The sequence below is a fragment of the Panthera onca genome, chromosome A1 (genome assembly GCF_046562875.1).
Source record: "Panthera onca isolate mPanOnc1 chromosome A1, mPanOnc1 haplotype 2, whole genome shotgun sequence".
Lineage (NCBI taxonomy): Eukaryota > Metazoa > Chordata > Mammalia > Carnivora > Felidae > Panthera > Panthera onca.
The window spans coordinates 115,514,825-115,540,835 of record NC_138339.1 but is presented as its reverse complement, the minus strand read 5'-3'; the positions used below and the strand labels follow the sequence as shown (position 1 = coordinate 115,540,835).

The 26,011-nt window shown below is 37.1% G+C and overlaps 2 protein-coding genes across 3 annotated transcripts in view; one reads left to right on the top strand and one right to left on the bottom strand.

The window, feature by feature from the left end:
- Positions 1 to 24,037, top strand: part of MTREX (Mtr4 exosome RNA helicase) — a 107,862-nt gene extending 83,825 nt beyond the window's left edge. Inside the window, exons 22-27 of the mRNA XM_060635775.3 lie at positions 2,690 to 2,853; positions 8,123 to 8,228; positions 12,124 to 12,180; positions 13,327 to 13,489; positions 20,677 to 20,781; positions 22,285 to 24,037. Of these exons, the coding sequence (XP_060491758.3) occupies positions 2,690 to 2,853; positions 8,123 to 8,228; positions 12,124 to 12,180; positions 13,327 to 13,489; positions 20,677 to 20,781; positions 22,285 to 22,337 (648 nt within the window). The 3' untranslated portion in view covers positions 22,338 to 24,037. The remainder of the gene's footprint in view (positions 1 to 2,689; positions 2,854 to 8,122; positions 8,229 to 12,123; positions 12,181 to 13,326; positions 13,490 to 20,676; positions 20,782 to 22,284) is intronic.
- Positions 22,448 to 26,011, bottom strand: part of PLPP1 (phospholipid phosphatase 1) — an 88,460-nt gene continuing 84,896 nt past the window's right edge. For both annotated transcript variants that reach the window (XM_060635778.2, XM_060635779.2), the window contains exons 5-6: positions 23,453 to 23,629; positions 22,448 to 22,930 (exon numbers count right to left, since the gene is read on the bottom strand). In XM_060635778.2, the coding sequence (XP_060491761.1) occupies positions 22,799 to 22,930; positions 23,453 to 23,629 (309 nt within the window). In that variant the 3' untranslated portion in view covers positions 22,448 to 22,798. The remainder of the gene's footprint in view (positions 22,931 to 23,452; positions 23,630 to 26,011) is intronic.

Genomic DNA, 26,011 nt, shown 5'->3' with positions numbered 1-26,011 from the left:
AAACTCAACAGTACGTGGAAAAATGCTTACACAAGAGCATTAAATATAAAAAGTTGGATCTGAAATTGATGTGGACTATGATTATAATTTAGCAAAAATAAAAACATATACCAAAAAGACAAAAAGGGAAACCATAAGTGGTTGTTTGGGCAGTGAGATTATAGCAGTGTTTTTTTCTTCCTGTTTTTTGCTCCCTAATTGTCTGTAATGTGCTTCTATAACATTTTATAATGAAAGAAAACTACAAAGAGTTAACAATTTAGGGAAGGAAAAACAAGTCTTTTTATGGCCTCCTACTGACTGAAGGATAAGTTTCACATCCCTTAACCCTGCCTAAGAAGACAAAAATCTGATCCCTCAGCTGTCATCATTTTAAGTGCTCACATCTGACCAAGTTTTCCTGCTTCTAGGAATTGAGACTCCAAGGTGAGGTAGTACAAGTATGTTCTTGTAGCACGGTCTGAAAAAGCAAATTCTCCAGTAACCACATTTTAAAAAGTGAAATTAATTCTAATAATATTTTATTTAACTCAGTATATCCAAAGTACATTTCAGTAAAATTTATTGAGGAAAAAAATCTTTAATAGGGGGCTGTCTTCTACTAACTGGTAAGCTTTATATGCCTCTGAGTACTTATCACTCTTCTCTTTTAGGTCATCCTAAAGAGGACATCCTTTTTCAAAGACACTGTAGAAAACAACTTTTTTTAATATAATAGACCTGATGAGTTATGCTAGTATAGCTATGCTAGTTATGCAGAAAATTGTCCAGCATAGAAAGCATTCTTTTTATCCTCATAGCATTATGACAACACATTTGTTCATAACAGTGTAGATAACCATTAAGAGATTGGATTCTGATGGCTGGCAGAGTGGTTTTGAATGCCATCTTTATTAATCACTAGCTCTGTGATTTTGACCAAATTACTTAGTAATCTCTGTCTCAGATTTTTATCTTTGTAAAATTTGCATTTAATATTAGTTACCTACCCTACATATTGCTCTAAGAATTAAATGAAGTAATGTAGCAGCACCTGGGTGGCTCAGTCAGTTAAGTGTCCAACTCTTGATTTCAGCTCAGATCATGATCTCATGGTTTGTGGGATCGAACCCTCCATGAGGCTCTGTGCTGACAGTGCAGAGCCTGCTTGAGATTCTCTCTCTCCCTCTCTCTCTGCCCCTCCTCCACTCGGCGCTCACTCTCTCTCAAATAAGCATTTTATTATTATTTTTTTTTATTTTTTTTTAATTTTTTTTTAACGTTTTTATTTATTTTTGAGACAGAGAGAGACAGAGCATGAACAGGGGAGGGTCAGAGAGAGGGAGACACAGAATCTGAAACAGGCTCCAGGCTCTGAGCTGTCAGCACAGAGCCCGACGCGGGGCTCGAACCCACGGACCGCGAGATCATGACCTGAGCCGAAGTCGGCCGCCTAACCGACTGAGCCACCCAGGCGCCCCTCAAATAAGCATTTTAAAAAAATAAAAATAAATTCGGGGCACCTGGGTGGCTCAGTCAGTTAAGCATCCAACTTTAGCTCAGGTCATGATCTCTCTCAATCTAGGAGTTCAAGCCCTGCGTCAGGTTCTGTGCTGACAGCTCAGAGCCTGGAGCCTGCTTCATATTCTGTGTCTCCCTCTCTCTGCCCCTCACCTCAAAATAATAAATAAACATTAAAAAATTTAAAAAAAAATAAATAATGTAAAGCACTGAAAATAGGGTACATAGTTAGCTGTCAGTAAATATCCATTACTGACCACTGTTTTGCCTTTATCATTTCTGCTCCTCAACTGAGTCTTAATAAATCTGTAAAATTCCAGAATCTTTGAATTTTAACTTCTGTTCCCTAAAATTTTCTTTTTGCCAGTCTTTTTCTGAACTTGAAGCCCTAACCTTGGAATCCAGTATTGTCTTGCTCTTGTACTATGATATTCTTGTCACAGTTTGAAAGTATGTAATATTTACTGATAAATAGAATTTTAAAACTCATCCACTCTGAAGGATGACCTAAAAATACATTTTCCTTTTAAAATATAGAATAAAGACCTGTTCTCTTTGCTAAAGCCATTTCCAGCTTTGGCAGTTTTATGATAGAATTAGAAGGCAAACAGAAAGGAACACCTTTCAGGACACATCATGGGGGAAATATTAGTAGCCAAGAAATAAGATTCATATATCTCCTCTTTGCTCTTCTCTAAACTACCCCCACATTTTCTAAGGATGAAAAGCTGGAGCTGATGCTGCTTTAGAAGCATGATTAATGGTCAAATCTTATCTTGGGAAAGCCTATTCTAATTTACCACTGACTTTTTCTACCTCCAGCAGGTTACCTTATCTAGCTGCTGGCTGTCCAACTCTCCTTCTAGACTTTTCTCCTTGCTCCTTATTTAAGCAAGAATCATACTCTGTTCCCCAACTTCTTAAACTTTATCAACTCCTATATCTCCCTAAGTTGCCTTACATTTTTCAAATGGATGTTTTATATTTCCATATAGTTAACATTTCTACAAGTATTTAATAACTACAGATGTATTATTCCTTTTTTCTAATATCCTAGGTAAGTATCTAAGAAGTTCCAGGTATCCTTGTAAGGTATCTTTATGAAAGATTTTTTATTTCATTACATGAGTAAATTTCATTTTACTTTGTTTACTTTATTGAACTTTCTTTATACTTTCATATGCCTTAGATTGCAATAGATATTAAATCTGCAAAGCGAGAACTAAAGAAAGCAAGAACTGTCCTACAAATGGATGAGCTCAAATGCCGCAAACGTGTTTTAAGGAGGTTGGGATTTGCTACTTCTTCTGATGTCATAGAGATGAAAGGACGAGTGGCTTGTGAGATAAGCAGGTAAAACCTGGTTGTTCTAGAAAACTGATTTTAAAATGAGATAGTGTTTTTTTTTTTTTTTTTTTTTAATGGGCACTTTTTTTGTTGTTTTTAATGTTTATTTTTGAGAGAGAGAGACAGAGTGCGAGTGGGGGAGGATCAGAGAGAGAGGGAGACACGGAATCCGAAGCAGGCTCCAGGCTCCAAGCTGTCAGCATAGAGCCCGACGCGGGGCTCAAACCCACAAAATGTGAGATAATGACCTGAGCTGAAGTTGGACTCTTAACTGACTGAGCCACCCAGGCACCTTAAATGGGCACTTTTTTTTTTTAAGTTCATTTATTTATTTTGAGAGAGAGAGGGAGGGAGAAATCTTAAGCAGGCTCTGTGCTGACAAAGCATGCAGAGCCTGACATGGGGCTCAAACTCACAAGTTGTGAGATCGTGACCTGAGCTGAAACCAAGAGTCAGATACATTAACCAACTGAACAACCCAGGCGCCCCAGTAAATGCAGTTTTTGATGATGAAATTGAGAAATTAGAAAAGAATTAAATAGAGAAATTAGAAAAAGAATTTTAAAAATCTCATGGGGTGCCTGTGTGGCTCAGTCAGTTAAGTGTCCAATTATTGATTTCGACGAAGGTCATGATCTCATGGTTCCACACTGATAGTGTGGAGCCTGCTTGGGATTCTCTTTCTCCCTCTTTCCTGTCCCTCCCCTGCTCATGCTTTCTCTCTCTCTAAATAAATAAACAAACAAACATTAAAAAAATTTTCTTCCACCTACTAATTAAAAAAAATTTTTTTAATGTTTATTTTTGAGAGACAGAGCAGGAGCAGAGAGAGAGGGAGACAGAGAGTCCCGAGCAGGCTCCAGGCCCAAGCTTTCAGCACAAAGCCTGACTTGCAGCTTGAACGCACGAACTATGAGATCATGACCTGAGCTGAAGTCACTCAACCAACTCAGCCACCCAGGCGCCCCTCATTCTACTATTTAATACAAATGCAATTGGCATATTGATGTAATCCTTTTTTTCTTTTTGTTAATGCATTCTGGATTTTTACATAATTCTAATCTTAGTTTATACACAGTTTTGTGTACTGAATTCTTATTTACAATTATGGACATATTCCCACCTTAAATTTTAGTGTAATAACCATTTGCTTTTTATATATATTAGAGTTGTTATTAAAGTTTGGGGCTAACAATTAGGGAATTACAGCATAGCATATTATAGGCCACAGCATAAAACTGGATATAAGATATTATCTATCTTGGTGATCTTTTACCATATTACAAATGACCTTAAAACTAAATGACTTGAAACCATAGCAGTCATTTCATTGTCTCTGGTGGTTTCTGTGCGTCAGAAACTCAGGAAGGGCCTACTGAACGGTTCTGGTTCAAGGTCTCTATGTGATTTCCATTAGCCTGAAGATATATCTTGTTTTGTCCATGGTTTAACAACCATTATTCTCAATGAGTTCATGTTTTTGAAACAGTTACTTGTATATTCACCGTGGCTCTAATGGATGGAGCTGGAGAATTATAGGCCTTGTATATGGTTTCAGACGTTTCTGGGGCAGGCCTATTCATATTACTCTTATTGATCATTTAGTTCGGATGTTAAGAACTGGTGCCTATAGGAGCCAGCCAGGAGGAGACTGTGGTAAACCAGAACAATTCTTGGCCACCAAAAGGGGGCAGCAACAACCCAGCCCCAAATAGTTGTTATTATGGAATAATGTGTTATCAGATTTTTCAATTTAGAAAAGCCAAAAATCCAGATTTTTAGGTGAAATGAAATCCCTTGTTTTTTAAGTGTTCACAAGCTAATTCAGAATTTTTTAGTCACTGTCTGGGCCAAATATATCATTTGTTCAAGTTAGATTTGGCATGTCAGCATCTAGTTTTCCTTAAACCTACTTTCCTACTTTGTCGTTAAAGAATTGTAGGCACCTTAAGGTTAATAATTTACCCAGGAATAAAGCTTCACCATGACACTGGTCTACTAATTCATATGCCAAAAATAATGTTATTGGAATTATTTCTTTGTAATATTATATAGAATCTAACAACATAGAAATTAATTTCTCTTAAGTATCTATAGCTGGATTTAGTCTTGGGAGAATGGTATTGGTTATATTCTAAAACAGACTAGGTAGAGAGATAGAAGTAACACTATCACATATGAAAGTATGTTACCTTTCCCCCTGTATTTGCTTCTCCCTCTGGTTTCTGTCTTGCTGAATAAGACCCAGCCTCTGAAGAGAAAACTTGGGAGTCATTCTAGACTTCTCTTCCTTCTCTCTCTCTTCCCATCTTCCGGTTTCCTCCACATCTGTGCCCCTTTAACTGTTCCCACTGACTACTAGTGGGCCTTCATTATTTCTTGCTAGGGTACTACAGAAGCCCTCATTTTTGTTGCTTCCTATCTTGAGTGTCTATAACCCATCCTTTATACTGCTTTCAGAGTTTTCTTTCCAAAGCACAAATCCTGTCATGTCAATCTTTTGATAAAAGTCTGTCAGTTATTCCCTAATGCTTTTAGAATAAATTCCATAATTTAGTGTTGTTGCCCTTCTTCTGTAGCCATATCCCACATATTTCTTTCTCTTAGCATGACCTTTTCCCTCGCTCCCACCTCAAATCCTGCTCATTCCTGCATATTTTTCCTAGATGTTATGAAACTTGCTATGAATGTCTCCAGTCTTATTTTGAGTTTCTCAATTTTCTTTTTACATAATTGCCTATATAACCTGTTAGATCACTCTCCTATGATCTAGTAATCTTTCCTGTCTGCTTTTGTAGGGTGTATATAGTAACATGTAGTTCCTTAAGTTGTCTTGCCTTATTTGTACTGTCCTCTTTGTTTGACTTAACTCTCCTTTTACCATCAGAAGCCCAAATATAGTTTTTATTTTTGAATAGTTAAAATTATTTATAAAGATTGATAGAGACTTTATCCTTTTTTAGAAGTCAAAGTAAAGTTTGTTTGTTTTTTTTAAATAGAGTTGAATACCGAGCGTGTCTGGATGGCTCAGTCATTAAGCATCCCCCTTTTGCTCAGGTCACCACATCAGGCCCTGTGCTGACAGCTCAGACTGGAGCCTGCCTAAGACTCTGTCTCCCTCTATGTCTTACCCTCCCCTGCTTGCCCTCTGTCTCACTCTCTCTCAGAAATGAATAAACATTAAAAAAAAATGTTTTAATAAAAATAGAGTTAACACCCTCATGGTTACTGTTTTATAAATGTAAGAGACTTTATGGAACCTTGATTACAGAATTCTAGAAACACTGTCTTTGTAGTCTTTTGTAGCTTCCATTGAACACAGCTAAAAATTTATAATTTTTTGTTTTCTACCCATGATGGCAAGGAGAAAAAAAAGAAAGATATTTTCCAATTATTAGACAAATCATAAGACACAGTGATGATAGTGAAGTCATATAAGCAAAATCTTAGACTATAGGTAAATTCTCAAACTGAAGAATCAATAAGGGAATAATAGATCTCTAAGGACAGAAAGAAAAAGTTACGATTCCTATTTTACTTTTCTTTCGGTTCAAGAAGGAGTTATGTGATGTTTTGTACTAAGAACTTGGATCATCCCATTCTACTAGAAGGATTTATAACTGTCTTTCATCTTTTATGATTTGCTTGCTAAATTGTGTTTGATATGGTTTTTAAATGATCAAATACTGAAAACAGTGGTAAATATAAGGAAATTATCAAGAAAAAGTTGGAGAGAGAAAAAAAATTGGTTGGATTGATTATTCTAATCTTTTTTTTTTTTTTTTTTTTTAACTGTTATTTATTTGGAGAGAGGGAGACACAGAATCCAAAGCAGGCTCCAGGCTCCAAGCCGTCAGCACAGAGCCCAACACGGGCCATGAGATCCTGACCTGAGCTGAAGTTGGACACTTACCTGATGAGCCACTCAGGCATCCCGATTATTCTAATCTGTATAATATAAACCTGAATATGAAAATGTTGTACAATAATTATGCAGCAAAGAGGATGGCCTTCCTCTCTTCAACAGAATTACAAGTTGTCAAAATTTTTAAAAATAGTGTATTTTGATGATCCAAAAGAGGAACCAAAAATAATAAGCTAGAACCTTTAAAGGAGATGTATTTAAAATCTGCTGTCAGTAGTATATTTTGATAATATTAAGTGCAAGAAAAAAACCAGACATGATGATGAGCTAGTACCTCTTGGGGATGTATTTGAAATTTGGAATTGCAGTGCACCTGGGTGGCTCAGTCGGTTAAGTGGCCGACTTTGGCTCAGGTCATGATCTCACTGTCCGTGAGTTTGAGCCCCGCGTCGGGCTCTGTGCTGACAGCTCAGAGCCTGGAGCCTGTTTCAGATTCTATGTTTCCCTCTCTCTGACCCTCCCCCATTCATGCTCTGTCTCTTTCTGTCTCAAAAATAAATAAACATTAAAAAAAAAAAGAAAAGAAATTTGGAATTGCGTATACTACATGGATATAGTCCAGATTTGTGGATGATAGTTGATGAACAGCAATTTGTAGCGTTTAAAGACCATTGCCCATCTGGGTTATACACATTCTCAACATTGGGAGACTGTGGAATAAAATGTGTGGCTACTATGGGTACATTCTAATTAAGATTTCTAATGAAGTTGTTTTTCATTATCCCTTTTTGTTATAAATTATTTGTTAAATAACTTAAAAACAATTAAATGGAACCCTGGACCCAGAGGAAAAATGGTGATGACTCTTTTTCCTGGTATGCTGAGAGTTAAGAAATAAAATTATTTCAGTAAATGTTTGCATTTTGGTGTTTGCTAGAATGGTATTTTTACATGAAATTCCCATTTTACATTTATTATTGATGTGTTAATAAATATAAGACCTGCCATTTTCTTAAATAAATCCTTGTCATCCTCGTTGATTACTTATCATGGTCAAATAATAGGCTTTATTTAAAAACTTGTTACATTTTGGGGCACCTGGCTCAGTTGGTTAAGCCTCTGACTCTAGATACTGGCTCTGGGCATGAGCTCATGGTTCGTGAAATTGAGCCCTGTGTCAGGCTCTGGGCTGATAGCTCGGAGCCTGCTTGGGATTCTCTCCCTCTCTCTCTCTCTCTCTCTGCCTCTCCCTCTCTCCCTCTCCCCCTTTCCCTCTCCCCTTCTCTCCCTCTCTCTCTCAAAATAAATATTTTAAGAAAACAACTTGTTACATTTTAACATGTATGTTAACATATGTGTGTTTTTATGTTATAACATTTGAAATTTATTCTCTTTTTTGTGGTGATCTAGTGCTGATGAACTCCTTCTAACTGAGATGATGTTTAATGGCCTTTTCAATGACCTGTCTGCAGAACAGGCAACGGCACTACTAAGCTGCTTCGTGTTTCAAGAGAATGTGAGTTAATAGATTTAATATACCTTATTTATTAATTCATATATCCTGTAACTTAGTGGTTATGGATATTTTTAATTATGAAACTATTTCCTGTTTACATGTGGGCAATGTTAATTAGAAATCAACACTACTTGGGGAGCCTGGGTGCCTGGGTCCACTAAGCATCCAACTTCAGCTCAGGTCATGCTGTCACAGTTTGTGTCTTTGAGCCCTGAATCAGGCTCTCTGCTGCCAGCGCAGAGCCCATTTCAGATCCTGTGTCCCCCCCCCCCCCTCTCTTTGCCCCTCCACTGCTCATTCTCTTTCCCTCTCTTTCAAAAATAAACATTAAAAGGAAAAAAAAGAATTTAATAAAAAAAAATTGCTACTCCAACACAAATATAGTAAGAGAAGTTGTAAATAATTAAATATGATTATCAGAAAGGAGAGTGAAATAGGATTTTATTTCTAGATAGTCATTAATCACATTCCAAGTTTTAAATTTGTTCTGTAACTCAGTGCATTGTTTGAAGTCTGGTCTAGTCAGGTAGTCCTGGAAAGAAAGATGAATGAATGAAAATAAAGGGAGGCAAAAGAGTGAAAATGAAAGGGGAGGTTAAATTAATATCTCTCCTTCCAGTAATGGAGAACAACTTTGAAACAGCTGATCCTCTTAGAGGCTAAAATCTTCATAGGCAATGTTTGAGGTGGTGGCTCTAGGATTCTGATTGCTGGTTTAGCAAGAGCTCCCTTTCAGCAGCTCTTAAAAATCAAAAACAAGTGCTAGATGGCATACCACAAGAACATGAACGAGTCTTGTACTTTATTCCAAAAGCCGATATGGTTTGGGTTTTGTTTTTGTTTTAATTTTTTTTATGTTTATTTTTGAGAGAGAGCAAGAGAGAGACAAAGACAGAGTGCAAGCGGGGGAGGGGCAGAGAGAAAGGGAGACACAGAATCCAAAGCAGCCTCCAGGCTTTGAGCTGTCAGCACAGAGCCCGATGCGGGGCTTGAACCTGTGAACCACGAGATCATGACCTGAGCTGAAGTTGGACGCTTAACTGACTGAACCACCCAGGGCCCGCCCCCCCCCCCCCCCGCCGTATGATTTGTTTTAAAAAGTAAAATGTGTGTTTTACATTTCAAACTTTATTCATGGTGGATGAAGTGGACAAAATAAGACAAAGACATTTGCCTCCTAAGAATAATTTAATATTGATATCTAAATTTTTAGAAGACCTTTTACTATATACATTTAGTGCAACTTTCAAGTAAACTGTAGAAGACAAATTTTTTTTCCATTCTGCCATTGATCTGTTAATTATTTCCTTATTAAGCAGATCAAATACATTACTTGTTGACTTAAGTAGGTGCTTTTCTCTCAGCTCCCTAATTATTGATGAGAATTACAGCTGATGTGGCAATGATTACAAATAGGACAAAAATCCAGAAACAATTTATCTCCTCTGAGAGTGTCCACTATTCACCTGTGAAGCAATTTGCATATGAGGAACACATTACTTTACAAAATATTGTGTTTTACTCTCTTTTTACATTACATTAATTTCAAAGACAATTGTTAAAAGTATTTGTCAAATTCTCTTTGAAAAGACCTAAGTTAGGACCTGGATTGCTGCCCTTCTGCCTGTGTCCAACTTTGTCTTAGAGCTGATTTTTTGCATTTGCTTTTTTTTTTCTAATGTGGCACTATAAAAGTACTGTTTTCTGAGAGCCCAAGTATGTTTCCTCTTCAAAGGAGTTGGGCTTAAACTAAACCATAATTCTTAATTTGGGGAGAAGATGTCACTATAGGTGGTTAATTAAGATTTGTTCAGTGAAACCACACTGTATTATATGTAGTATCAGTTGTGGTGGTGGTGCCTTTCAATATGAAAATGAAAAATTACGCTAAAAGTCACATGGAATTGTTATAAATATGAACAAGTCTGCTTAATATGCTCACTTCTTTTTAGAAATGTGTTCTAAAACTGTGTCCCTACATTTTTTATATTAAAAGTAATTTAAAGACTAAATACAATCTTTAGAATATAAATATCAACTGACTCTAAATATGTATTAAGCATCCCCTGTGTGCAGTGCCCAGACCTAGGCATTAAGGTACAGCAGTAATTTTTGCTTTCCTGATACTTATATGCTAGTAGATGAAGGTAAAGAAGAAAAAAAATACAGATTATGTCAAATGGTGATGAAGGTTTTAGAGGAAAGTGAAGCAGAGGAGGCAGACAGAAATCATGGGGATAGGATTACTCTTTTAAACAAGGTGATTAGTAAAGGCCTCACCAATGGAGTGAAATTTGAATTGAGACTTCAAAGAGAGATGAAGGAATAAATTGTGCATATATTTTATGGGAGAGCATTGGTGAAATGACACTTAGCTTGCTTACGTGAGGACCAGTGCCTTCTATTTATAATGACCAGAGAGGAAATGATCAGTAACTGTTAATCAGTCATGAATGGACACAATATCAAAGATGATAAGCAGTATTGAGTTCACTATTAAACTGAGATGTTGAGTTCTTTTTGGCCATTTTGTTTTCTCATCATTCATCTTTTTTTTTTTTTTTAAGTTTATTTATTTATTTTGAGAGAGAGAGAGAACATGCAAGCAGGTAAGGAGCAGAGAGAATCCCAAGTAGGCTCCATTCTGTCAGCGCTGAGTCAGAAGTGGGGCTCAATCCCATGAACCATGAGATCATGACCTGAGCCAGAACCAAGAGTCAGATGTTTAACTGACTGAACCAACCAGGTGCCCCTTCATTCATCATTATTTTTTTTTTTATAAGTTTATTTAATTTTTGAGAGGGAGAGAGAGAGAATCTCAAGCAGGCTCCGCTCCGCCAGTGCCAAGCCTGATGCAGGGGTTTTAACTCGCAAACCATGAGATACGACCTAAGCCAAAGTCGGACACTTATCCAATTGAGCCACTCAGGCACCCCATTCATCATTTTTTTATTTGGACAGGAATAATATATACAATCTAGTTTATGATTTATCACTTAATAATACATATGACATGCAAAACAAAACCAGTGCTATGTAAATACTGGTGCTTAAAGTAAAGGCATAGCTATTACAAGAGCTTTTTTAAAAAATTTACATATAATTTAAATCCAGGGTAGATACATACGTATGTCACACATACATATATACCATTCTTACAATGATTTTATTTTTGTTGTGGCTGCCTTTATCACATTTTGTTCACAAATAATGTCTTTATTGTAATCACAAGTTTATAGGTTTTCAGGATCTGACCTTTTATTTCTCTCTGACAGGGTAGAAAACCAACACACAGAATTCAAACCACTTGTCTAAGTTCATTTGCCCAGTTGGTAATAGGCCTCAAAACTCCTATTATTCTAACTGAAAACAAGTGATGAACTTTTCATTAGTGGGAAGGCAATCTTAAGAACACTACAACTCAGACTAAACTTTTAACTATCCCATACTTTGTTAGAGAGCTAGAAATACCTGGGTAAAATAAAAATTGAGGGCACTACTTAATGTTCTTTACCCCAAATTTTCGGTTTCCAGACTAAGAGTTTCCTGGGAACCAAAACTATTTCAAAATCTGACTATGATAAAATAGCTTATAATAATTTTGATGTAACTAAACTACTTTGCATGTTTATAATATTTGCTCTCCCTCCATTCCATTTGTGGCCACAGAAAATAATAAATTTAGCAGTGTAATATTTTCCTCTGAAATAGAATAACTTTATAATTTAGGATGAAAGGTTGCTTACGTCAACTAAGGTGATTAAAAATTCTAAATGCTAATAACTAAGGTCTTATAATTTGCTATTGATGGATATCCTGAAAGCTCTGTTTTCTTTGTTACAGCAAGAAGTATATACTACATTTTAAACTTGGGTTTTATCCTTTTCTTTTATAGTCAAGTGAGATGCCCAAATTAACTGAGCAGTTAGCAGGACCACTTCGTCAAATGCAGGTAGAAATTTTTTGAACTGTATATTTTATGAATAGAATATGTAAAATAAACATTTTTCATAGTCTTAGTATTTATCATTCCAGAGACCACTTCTTTCAGGATTAAATATGTTACTTGATGTTAGTCTTGTCATTTAATGCTATTAAATGCTATTAAATTCTCCCCCACCAGTGTAATAAGTTTTATTGAGTTGCTGTGAGTGCAGATTTAACATGGAATAATGTATCACATAGGCTGTATCAGCAACTCCGTGCCTGCACTGTTTTCCTCGGTGTTAAGAACTGCTTCTTGATGGACTAGGATTTAGTTAGCATAATTTTTGTGTATTGTTTTCCATTCTAGTTTACAACAAAGTTTTAAAATATGTTTTATCCTCAGAAATTAATTATCCCTGAGTCCTCAAAGTCACAGTAGCTTATAGTAATTGTGTGTTTTATTTTCTGGGGATAAACTGTTTTATCTACCTTTTCAACATTAGAAAGACAGGGAAAGATGAACTATATGACACTGCAAAAGAGGAGGAGTGAATTATAACAAAGTCTCTTCGGTGGAACATTTAACATCCCTTGTTACTAAGAAATTTAAACTTCCAGAACCAGGGAAGTTTATATAGTACTTGGTGGTTTTTGACCTTTTATATTACCCTGGAGGAAAGAATGGATCTAAATTTCTCTTTGTGGGGAAAAAATAAAATTAAGATTTATATTTTTTAAAGCATTGTTGGGGAAAAGCATTTTTTTGCCATAGGATTTGTGCTTTTCTAAATCTGTTTTGTTACTGATGTCTTTGGGGTTTGGGGGTTGTTAATAAAATACTTAGAGATTAGTTAAATGCTACTCTTGAATAATTTTAGTGAAGAGTTTCTGGTTGTTTTTGGTTGTTTTTTTTTTAAAGGTGTAACTGGGTGAAAAACACACTCATGATCTATTTTTCTTAATTCAGTGTAATGGAGAAATTTTATTACTTGACACTTAGCAGTGGAAAAGGAACTGTAGCTACTTAGAAGCACAGAATATCCAAATTGTGGGCATATTAACCTAGGAAGAAAAAGGGAACTTGTAGAATTCTGGCTTTGGAAATCTAAAGAAAGAAAGTATATGGGAGGTCAGAAGTAAAAAATACTAAGTAAATCTTCTATCTTCAAAGGAATGTGCTAAAAGAATTGCAAAAGTTTCAGCAGAAGCCAAATTGGAAATTGATGAGGAAACTTATCTAAGCTCATTCAAACCTCACTTAATGGATGTAGTGTATACCTGGGCAATGGGAGCAACATTTGCTCATATCTGCAAGATGACAGATGTCTTTGAAGGTATGTTTAAATCCTATATGCATACATTTCTTTCCTTTTTTTTTAATATTTATTTGAGAGAGAGAGAGCACGAGCGTGGGAGGGGCACAGAGAGAGGACAGAGAATCTGAAGGGGGTTCTGTGCTGACAGGAAAGGGCCCAACGCAGGGCTCAAACTCGCAAACCATGAGATTATGACCTGAGCAGGAGTCAGATGCTTAACCAACTGAGCCACCCAGCTGCCCCTACATACATTCCTTTTGATAGGAAATTATATACTCAGGATGGCAGTGTTTTAACTAAACAAAAATGATATTTTTTATTTTTTGAAAGAATCTTCAGGCTCCACGTTGAATGTGGAGCCTGATGTGGGCTTGATCTCATGAACACAAGATCATGACCTGAGCCGAAATCAACAGTCAGATGCTTCACAGACTGAGCCACCCAGGCACACCCCAACAAGAATAATGTTTTTAATTTTCGGTAATAAAATGGAATAATGCCATCACAGATAAACAGATGATCCTACTAAGTCATATTTGTGTGGTGTTTTTTGTTTTTTTTTTTTCCTCTTTGGTTTTATTTGCTTGGCAGTAACCTCAAGGCTTGCTGTATTGATTCCACTTAAAAGAGCTGAAAATGCTGTCCATCACTGCATTTCTAATAACAAACTTGGCCTCAGTCAGATGTTACTTCAGCATGAATCAGATTAATATGCAGAATTTTTAAAGACTGTAAGATAATTGTTACTCAACTGAACAGACATTTTAAATGAAAAAATGGCAGAGGGAATATGAAAGAAGAATTACAAGAAGCAAAAAAAAACCCACAGTATTTAAAGAAGACCGTTTTAGAAATGTTTTATTCATTTCAAAAATATTGGCTTATGTAGATATTTATAATGGTGAATGGTATTTATCAAATTAGAGATTTACGTTAAACTCTTTAAAAATGAAAGTAAATGAGCTTGCAGTTTGTAGAGATTATTATAATAATATTTTAAATGCTGTTGTTACTATTTTTAAGAGAAATTATATTTTGGGACATCCAATATTATATGCTTTTAAACTAACATTATTAAAGACTATTAATCGATGAATCATTGCTTTTTATGATGCAAAGGTCAAACATCTCTGCAACAGAATATTAGAGCCTTTACTATACTACATTGAACTTCATTGGTTTTAAGTTTTAATGTTGACGTTTATAGCATTTTTTTATTATGGTGTCCTGTTACATGGTGTATATGGTGTCACAAAGTTTATTTCTAAGCCTCCATTAAATGATCATTTAGTGATATTGTTCTAGAATCTTGCTCTATTATGTGACTACTGTGTGCCAGGCATTGTGCTAGTAAACACTTTATATAATTTACATCTAATCACCAAAGTGATTAACTCAGGGTAGATATTATTTCTTCTTTGTTCAAGAAAGCTGAGTTTTTAAAAAGTAATTTTCCCAACGTCATGGAGGTGTGGTATATGATGGTACTAGGATTTGAACCTCGGCCTCTGTGATTACAAATCACATGATAGTTTATAACTGCATCTAAGCACCCTAATGTCTTATCCTTGAATTTCGGATCTAGAGACTTCTTAAATCTTAACCTAGATTGCACCATCTCCATCCACTGACACTTCATGCTTGTAGGAATGGTAAGAGGGTATTTATAACAGTTTTATGGTGAGTAGCCATAGCTGAGGATGTGAGAAGAGGAAAGCGTGACACACTTCACTTGTGAACACTGCATAACACACAGGAAACTTGGTATGTGTGTGACCACTTGCGCAGTGAAAAGCACTTGCGCAGTGTAAAGCTGCCATACGGCACCACCACTCTTTGTCTGGCATCTTTTTGGAACATAAGACTGAAATTAATGACTGTTCTATGCGTAGGTAATTCCAAGCTATTATGCTCATATTTATAGAATATCTGCTTCTCTGAGAAGTCAGACACAATGACATAATAGTGGTTCATAGCAGATAGTTTGTTTTGTTTGAAGAAAAATCAAGGGGCAGGAGATCTGCAAATCTGGAGAGCCCTATAAAATTGTCTTTGTGCATTATTTTTCTGTTCTTTGTACTTAAATGGAAGAATTATCACAGTATCGGAGATAGATCTGAAACTGCTAAAATTGAAGACAGTTTGGTGTCTTAGAGCATACCAGCATTCCTGAAATCTATTTTGCCCCTTTCCAATTCCTTGGGGTTATTTGTACATCACAATTTGTGTGAGAAATCTAAGTTTGAAAATCTGAGGAATTCAGTTTATAACTATAACTTGAAGTTGGGTCTGACATCAGTGTAATCTTCATGTTTTTCTAGTCTGGTTGCCATTATATCAGCTATACTTTTTCTTTGTAAAATTGGGATAGACTGTATATTAACTCTTAAAAATAAAACGTAAGTAAACAGCAGAAAAATAACTGAGAACCTTGATTTACTTAGGATAGTCCATCCTTTTTCCAGCATACTGTGTGTCCCCCCCACTCCCGCCCTTTACTTACCCTGCTGTTATTTAGTTCTTCCATTTCAGAATAGCTATTCTCTCAACTTGTTATAGTACATGTTTTATATGATTGGGAAAATACTGTAACCAGAGTTCTAGCCCATAGTATATTGTGTCTTGTATGGGCACAAAATGATTGCATTGGAAATTTAAAATGCACTTTGTTGAAAACATATTTGTTACTAGTTTGATTCTTAATTATCTTTTTTTTTTTTTAATGTTTATTTTTGAGAGACAGAGTATGAGTAGGGGAGGGGCAGAGAGAGAGGGAGACACAGAATCCAAAGCAGGCTCCAGACTCTGAGCTGTCAGCACAGAGCCTGAAGCAGGGCTCGAACCAACGAACCATGAGATCATGACCTGAGCTCAACCGACTAAAGCCACCCAGGTGCCCCTTAATTTTTTTTTTTTATATGAAAATAAAAGTGATCCTTTCATGTCATTTCAGAGGTAGTTTTAACTATTTTTCAGACATTAACTGGCACAAGTTAACATTTTAATGATAAATACCATGTGTTTGAAGGGATGCCTAATGCAAGAGAGGAGCTTATACTGTGATTCAATTGAGGAAGTTTGAAGACTTCATACAAATATTTACTTCCTTTGTATCACCCTGAAAACAAAACGGTATAATGTGGTTTTTTTTTTTCTTATTTCTATCAAACTAAATTGGAAGAGCAATTCAAAACAGTATTTGTAGGGGCTAAGGTCTGGAGTTTCAATCTATTACTCCATGTAATAGATCCATTGTAAGCTTTCAGAGGCCCTTAAATTTTGTCTATACAGAAACAATATTGTACTCTTCACTGTGCATGAACGACTTAATTTTCACTTATTTCATCACAGGAGGTTTCTAATGACAAGTGCTATCACTGGAAATGTTTGTTTCTGCCTGCCACAAGTTTTTAAAACAAATGCTGTGTAGTGCATTCACACACTCTGCCTCCACTACAAGCTCTTCTCAAAATGCCTTTCAACATGCATAGTTTTACCCTTCCCTAGGTCAAGGTACATCACTCTCACTAGGGATTTTCCAATGGATTTGTTCTTAGAAATACTTTTGCTAATAATAATAATAGGGTGACCATTTAGTAACATGTATTATGTCTGTTTCATTTCTGGCAAAATTTTAGTACTAAATTACTTAGTATTTGATTCTTAGGCATTTGGTGAATAATTACTGAGACCCTGGTAAGGGAGCAGGTACTGTGCTTGGTGCCTTGTGAGCAGCCGTCTCTACCCTCCAGAAAGGGTTTGGGCCTGAGCTGCGATCCAGTGATACATAGTTGCAAGAAAATACATTTGTGATCCTAACCTCAGGTCAAACTCATTAAAACCACTTACATGTGAGTATGAAATCAGATTCAGAACATGAACTATGGGGACCACTTTGTGGAATACCAGAAAGCTGGAGGTAGAAATACTGTTCAGAGAAAGGTGTTACTTTCCATCCTCAATGCGAATCATACTGTTTTGTTCAAGAACCAGATGAGCCTCGTGATTACAAAATTGCCTTTTAAAGCATGTGTGCCCAAATGTCCATCAGTCAGTGAATAATTAAATGGTGGTATGTCAGTATCATGTAGTAGCACCTATAAAAAGGAATGAAGTACTGATTAATGCTAAAATGTGAATGAACTTTGAACTCCTTAAGGTTCTAGGTGTAAGAGAAGGCAGATAGAGGGGAGCCTGGGTGCTCAGTCCATTGAGCATCTGACTTCAGCTCAGGTCATGATCTCATGGTTCATGGGTTTGAGCCCCACTTCGGGCTCTGTGCTGACACCCAGAGCCTGGAGCCTGCTTCCGATTCTGTGTGTCTCCCTCTCTCTCTGCCCTCCCCTGCTAGAACTCTGTCTCTCTCTCTCAAAAATAAACCCTAAAAAAAATTTTTTTTAATCAAAACAAAAAAAAAAAAAAAAAAAAAAGGCAGCGGCAACTATTGTATAATTCCACTTATATGAAATGTCCAGAATAGGCAAATCCATAGAGACAGGAAGTAGATTAATGGTTGCCATGGGCCAGGGTCTAGAGTAGGAAGCAACATTGAATTCTGAGTAATCAGAATTTTTTTTTCTTTAATTGTGACAAAATATACATAAAATTCACCATTTTAAATGTCCATTTCAATGTCACTGACCTTTAAACTCAGGTTTACCTCACCATTCCAGAAAGAACTCAACATTGAGATTATAATTCATGGAGCATAAAAATCCACCCTTTTAATTAAGAGTATTATTTAGTGGTTTTTAATGTATTCAAAGCTGTACAACCATTATCACGATCTATTTTTAGAATATTTTTACCACCCACAAGAAGTCACTCCTCACTTGCTTATAATATAGTCCCTCACATAGTAAATGGCATAGACGAAATGTAATCCCTGGTCTGTACACTTCCAGAGACAGTGGACATAGGGTGTCAAGCGTCTGCTCCCCCGCTCTGTTGGGGACATGTGTTTTCTCATTTTGTTGAAATTACTACAAATCACCAGTGACTTTCTGATTGCCAAAATCAGAAAACACCCATTTATCTGACTAGATCCTACTTGCTGGTTTTTACCACTTACTGTTTCTAGAAACTCATTAATGGTAAATTCTTTGGTACTACCTGGCAATGAAGGTTTTTACACAAGTGAAGAGCTTTACAGTAAGGCCTAAGAAACTTATAAAATATTTATTTTTTAATTATTTTAAATGTGTAAACTATATTATAAATAGAAATTTTCTAAAGTAATACACATTGAGAAAATTTAGAAAACATCTCACTTCTATGATCTTTGACATAATTTCTCCATCATTTATTCCTAGCTCTGACCTTGTTCACGTTATGTCTGTAACTTTTTTCTCCCCTTTTCCTTCTTTGGAAAATGAGGATAATGACAGTGCTTGTCTCGTGGAATTGTAAATGTCAAACAAGGTGATTTACATAAAATACACACTACAGACTTGCCACAGAATAAGTGTTCAGAATCTAATAAAGTACCTTGCTAGGTGCTAAATAGCTTTGACAGAATTGTGTAGTAGAAATAGGGTGTACTTGAGAGGTGGAGTTTTTTTTCCCCCCAGAACTCCATAAACCTTTTAATGAGAGAAGGGTGAAAAAGGCTATGGACTTTGGATATTTTGGTAAAGAGTTATATCATGACATTATATTCCTTTACGGTTTTGCCCATGTCAAAGAATTTATGTATCTCTTATCTCAAGTGATACCATCCAGAGTTAGGTAGAGCGAGCCCTTTCTTTAAATAGCATTTACTACCGTTGTACATACCTTAGAAATGAGAGTAGGGTAAGGGCCTACATCACAGAGTTAATTACTTAGTGGCAGAATCTGGGCTAGAACCCAGGTCTCCATCAAGTCTTTGCTCTTCTTTGCTCTGAGCTGGTGCGTCAGCTCAGTCCTTTGAACCAAGTCTAAAGTTATGAACATCCTGTATATAAGAGATGGAAGGGTATTATCCCCAGTTGTCTTTAAAGTAACCTGTGTGCTGGTCCTCTTCATTACCAATGTCATCCCAACAAAACTCACAGAATGTGCAATAGCATTGTTGTATTTTCATTGCTCTGGCCCATAGGTGGCTTCAGGGGAGGAAAAAAAAAAAGGAAAACTCAGCCCCGAACAGTGAGTATATTTCAAGAACTTGATTAATGCTGATGAATTATTTCAGTGTTACAAGGAATAGAAGTAAGGGCTTAAGAGTTACTAGCTGGCATGTCAGACAGGTATTCCTAATGTATATCAGACATTAAAAGTAAACTCCCAAGAGTTGTAAACTTGAGCACATAGCTCTTTGAGAAAGGATCCCAGGCCCCTTCTTGCTGAAGTGAGACAGATGTGAAATGATGTTTACAGCTTCAGCTTTAATACAAACAGTTGTCTCAGGGAGTCAAATACAGTGGAAGGAGGCTTATCTCCTCTTTTGTGTTCCCTTGAGGCACACTGTGTGAAGAAAGCACTGATGAAAGTCTGTTTAAGGTCAGGAAGAATGGATGCACCTCTGAAATGACAAGTCTGATCCTCTTATTACTCCCCCACATAAAAATCTCTGCATTCTCTGCAGTTGACACTTGATCTCGGCCCAGGGCATGATCTCGCAGTTTGTGAGTTCGAGGCCCACTTAGGGCTCTGCACTGATGGTGCAGAGCCTGCTTGGGATTCTGTCTCTCCTTCTCTGACCGTCCCCTGCTTGTCCTAATAAACTTAAAAAAAAAAAAATCTCTGCATTCTCTTCACAGGATGGTATCCAGATCCCTAGTAGGCCACACTCCACTTCCTTGAGTAGCTGCAGTTTGTCAGACTTCTCTGCATTGCCTCAGTGGTCATCCCTTGTTACTCTGTGACAGAGACCTCCTCATTCTTAATAGACCCTGGTTATATGTTGTCTTTGCTGGCCTTCACCCAAAGTTGCTCTCTCCCCTGCTCCCAGAGCATTTTGTTTATTTCTAAATAAGAGCAAATGTCAACCCATTATAAGTCCATGACTCTCTAGCATTAGTCAAGAATGGGAAATTTAACTTTTTATATCCTTCCTAGTGCCTACCAGGCAGCCAATGAAGTTTGCTACCTGATTTACTGGATGGGAAGTCCCTCAAAGTACTGTTAGTTAATCATCCCATGTTCTCCTATCTTGCCTGTTAACAAAAGTTCTACTGTTTTGGTTATTTCCATTTTATAAGTAATTTGTTTCCTTTTCTTTATAGGCAGCATAATTCGTTGTATGAGGCGCCTGGAAGAACTGCTTAGACAGATGTGTCAAGCAGCAAAAGCCATTGGAAATACTGAGCTGGAAAACAAATTTGCAGAAGGTCAGTATCCAGTCTATAAGCTTTTTCTAATAATTAAGGCAAATCCTGTGAGACCTGAGTTCTTGACCACAATGTAGGAAGACTTTTTCAGATGCTTTCCAATGGAATGCCATGGAGGGCTATCTAGTAGTGTTTAAAGAAACTTTTAGAGTGTATGGGAAGAAGTTTTGGGATTTTATGTATAATCATTTGTAAGATTTTTTTATTGAGTACTGTGTGCCAGGCATTGTTTTAAGCACTAGGGGATACAGCAGTGAACCAAAAAACCCACAAATCCCTGCCTTCATGAAGCTTACATTCTGGTGTGGGGAGATGTAAAATAAGTTAGCACTTAAAATATTTCAGGTGGTTATAAGTCTACAGAAGAAAAAGAGGAAGAGACAATAGGAATTGAGAGATAGATGAGATGCCTGGGGGCCCTACTCAGGAGGTGGCATTAAGGCCCACTCAGGAGTCTATGCTTGATAGACTTAAGCAGCAGCACAAGGCCAGTGTGGCTAAAGCAGAGTGAGCAGTGAGTAGAATAGTATGAAGGAGAAAAGAAATTATCATTTTAACCCCTAGGCCCCGGCCTTTTTCCTGAAATGATTATTGGAGGTTTTGAACACAGGAGTGCTGTGCACTGGCTTGGGTTTCAGAGCAATTCTTGCTGTTGCATTGTAGGCCAGTCTGTAGATGAGCAAGGTGGAAGCAGGGAGACCAGATCATGGAAGGATAGCCAGTCTGAGGTGGTAGTGACAGAGGTGGGCGGTGGGTCTAACATGTTTACAGTTTGTTCCATCTGACACAACCAGTGTCCTGAGACGAGGTGTTCAGAAACTGAGTTATGTTTCCTTATGCTCGATGGGGCAGACCTATTTCATCAACCCGAGTTTAAGTCTCGTTATATAAACTTTTTATTTTTTTTTTAATGTTTATGTTTTATTTTGAGAGAGAGAGTGCAAGCAGGGGAGGGGCAGAGAGAGGGAGACACAGAATCTGAAGCAGGCTCCAGGCTCTGAGCTGTTGCACAGAGCCCGAAGCAGGGCTCAAACCCATGAACCATGAGATCATGACCTGAGCTGAAGTCACATGCTTAACTCACTGTGAACCACCCAGGCGCCCCTAAACATTTTTAGATAATAAGATTTGTCCTGTCTTCGCGCAGAAAGAATTTCACATGGTAAGTGAAAATACAGGATCTCCTGACGTAGGCTGAAAGTACACGCTTTTGGGCCAATAACTTCTTTTGACAGTTTAGTCCTTTCCTCAGTAATAAGTCTTTGTGAATAATTTGAACCACTCCCACCCCCTACATACACACACGGAGACCTACTGGGCATTTCAGAGTCTAGCCTAAGTTTTTATGTTTCCCCCCTCTCAGAGGTGGCTGTGGACTCTTCCAGGTATCTTTTAGACCAACAAGGTCTTGTACCATCAGGATTGTTGTGTTAAAACCGCACCAGAGGGGAATCACGATCTTTGTGGTCTTAAAATTTTAAATCTTATTTCCTTTTCTTGTAGGAATCACCAAAATCAAGAGAGATATTGTATTTGCTGCCAGCCTCTACTTGTAAAAAGAGCCAGCGAAATGAATGTGGGATTTTAAAGTTTTCACCACCTGATTACAGCTGACTACATACAAATGCTTACACAAGTATTGATTTGGTTCTCTCATCTCAAGGCAGTCGTTCAAACATTTTAATACGTATTATGTTTAAATCAGGCATCATGCTAAGAGAGCATACATTACATACACATTTGTACATAAGCATTACATTTTTTTAATAAAAAAATGTACAGGTGGGCATTGTTTTAGTGAAAGGCTTAAAGTTTTTTAAATGAATTCAGAGCTATTAGATAACCACTGTGTTAAAGGGAACTATATACACACAGGTAAAGTGGGCATCCAAGAGGTATAGCAGCAGCAGTCCCTTAAAGGCTTGTACACCATGAAGAAAACGCATCCTCTTGCCTTCTGGTTGCAATCATTTTCCTTTAGAAAGCGGGCCAGCTTCATCTGAGCACTCTGCTACCTTCAAGGTTGGTGATTGTTCCTATAGTGATTGCTTGCGGTTGGTGTTTCATGCAGAGTTGTATGAGAGTCCTCCTCTTTCCTTTCTTTAAAAGGAGAATTTCTCTCCCTGAAGAAATCTGATACATACACTACCTATAGAGAACAAATTCTACTTAGAATGGGACAAAAGTATTTAATGATGTAATTTAATTTTAAAAACCATATGCATAGTTGTAACAGTTTGCAAAAAATAAATATAAACAAAAGGCATATGTTAAAGGGTACAGAAAATTAGTGACCAACAGGAAGTTTTAATGTTAAAGGAAATTCTTCTAAAATTCGGAGTTGCTTAGTTAGGTCTTAAGTACAGCTTTACTCTGTTAGCACTTAAGGTATTCTTCAGTTCATACAAAAAAAACCCAAAACGCTGTAGGCATAGCCTTTTACAAAACTACATGTAGTAGTAAGTTTTTATAACTTTTAGGAAAAGCAGCATAGTTTATTATCTGCTGTCCGTCCTAACATGACTTAGTAACATCGGTGTTCTTACTCAGTAAAAATTACTAAGCCACAGTATCTTCCTTTGTATAGTTTTTTTCAATAGCACATGTTTTCTACTTATTTATCCCAGTGTTTATCAGTATCAACATATAGGGTGCCGTCCTGTATACTTACAACTAATATTGCCACCAGAGCTCCTTGAATGAGTCCAGTTAGTACATCACTCCAATGGTGCTTGTAATCAGAAACTCGAGAAAGACCCACATAAATGGATACAGCAACAAGACCAAATTGCAGTGTGGGGCGTAAGAGTCTTGCCCAGTCTCCCTTCATCCTGGCTTGAAGGTAAAGCTAATAGAAAAGATAAGAATAAAGAGTTTAACATACCAACTAGAAACTTTAGTATCACTACACCCCTAAAGTGTTGGTGTTTGAAATGATTAATAGTCATTAAATGTTAATAGTCATTACCATTAATAACCACTGAATAATCAGAGTATAAATTATATATGGAATAGGGCTTTAGGCAAGCATTCTCATGCTCATTAATACCTGAAAAGTTAATGTTTTTAAAAACCAAAACAGGGGTGCCTGGGTGGCTCAGTCTGTTAAGTCTGACTTCAGCTCAGGTCATGATCTCGTGGTTCATGAGTTCAGGCCCCCATCAGGCTTTGTGCTGACAGCTCAGAGCCTGGAGCCTGCTTTGGATTCTGTGTCTCCCTCTCTGTGCCCCTCCCCCATTCACGCTCTGTCTCTCTCTCTCAAAAATAAACATTTAAAAAGTTTGTTTTTAAAAAAGCAAAACAAAAAGTGATTGCCCAAGAAACTTGACTTTTAGAAGAGTTTATTACTATATCTAGACTACTTTTGAAATTGTAAAAAAGACAATTGTTGACAGCGCCTCTTCCTGTGTTTTGTGTTATAATTCTGATTAAGAGGCAACTGTTATCATTAGTTCCAAGTCTTGGGATAAACTGCTAGCATTCTGAACACAAGGTTGTCCTTATTCTGGGCCAACCTACTAAGTTTTCTGCCCTGTTTATCTAGGGACTAAGTTTAATTCATTCAAACAGTTTACTTGACAGTTCCACAATCCTCAGATTACTTTAAAGGATAACGAAGAATAAATAATCTGTATTTATAATACAGTAATCTGCCTAAATAAGTACAGGTTCTCTGATCCAACAATGAAATACATTTTCTGATTAGCACCTATACACCCTTTTAGTTCCATGACTTTACACCAATCAGGTGAGAATTTCCCCTCTTCTCTGTCAGCCTGCCTTTGACTTTGGGTGCATCCCTAAAGACTTGCCCCCCTTTAAGCAAATCTGGTCTCTTTTTTTGAAAAAAAACTTTTGCCTTATTTCTATCTAGTAAGAATATGCCTTCAAAGTATATTTCAAAAATTCTGTTTGATAATTTGTGATTCATACACTTAATCAAATGCATTCCTCAGAAAACAATGTATGTTGGCTGTGTGCATTGGCACTGCCTATTTGAAATAGATACACAATCCATTCCCAGCTCTTTGACCACTGCTGTGAGCATTCAGTTCTCAGCAGCTGGCAAAGACTCAGAGGTTATCTAATTTTATCAAGTTTTTTACATGGTTGTACAACATGGTTGTAAAAGAACATGAGTTGTTCAACTGAATTGCACTCATTAGCTGGTTTAAAGTCCTACTGGCTTTCTGCAGAGCCCCTCCTTTCCTTTTTTGTTTGTTGTTGAAGCTATAAAAACATAAATAGTAAGAGGCTTGTCTCAACATTCTGGAGTTGAGAAGAAAGTCGGTTCTGGTTGAATCAAAGTTTGCATCTGGCAGCTGAAGCCAATTTGGCGACACAAACATGCCAGTTAGAGTCCCCTCACTAGTTCTACCTTAATTGGAATTTTTTTTTTCATTTTCAGGATAACAGTACCTTGAGTGAGGCTGAAGCCAGGTTTGGATATTACTGCCTAAAAGTGCAGCTGTCCCTATTCTGGTTATTTAGTTGCCTCTGCCTTTTCATATAATTGTTAAAGGCATCGGTTCTGCAGACTAAAAACATATACCTATGAGTTATAAATCCTTCTATGAGTGTATCTTAGGGAGACTTGCACCTGTCTCTGCTAAGGACATAGCAAGAAAAAACAGTACCAACTCTAAAATGGAACTTCCACTTAGTCCTATGTTGTGCTTTCAGCTCAAAGTAAACTCAGGACGCTGAAGGTCCTTCCTCACTTAGGATTCTAAAATCTTCAAACAATATTTTCCTTCCAAAGACCCTGACTTTAACACAAGGTTCAATATACTTCAGATGAAACCTATACCCCTTTAAGTTTTCCCCTTACAGATCTACCCCAGTATAGGTGTTACCCCCATCTCTGGGGATCCAAAGATTACTTCATCCTAAGGGGGTACTAGGAATCCTTCCCCCGCCCCATTGTGGTTATATACCTAACTTTGCCCTCCCTCTAGGCTCTGGCTCCTCTGATGACTAATGGCTGTGGCATGTATGCAGGCTGTGGTCAGAACAGTGGTCATAGCTCTGGGTGAGGTTGGCTAATTGAGTGTGCTTTGTATTTGCCTGCTGTGTGTTTCCCTGAGTCCAAGATACTCAAGGGAGCTCTGGGAAGGTCAGGCATCACTTAACCTATAGCCCTGTTCATCTCCATGAAAAATCTTCCATTTCAGTAGACCTCCAGGGGTAAATACTGAGTTTCTTGGACTTTGGATCACTTGCCAAGTCT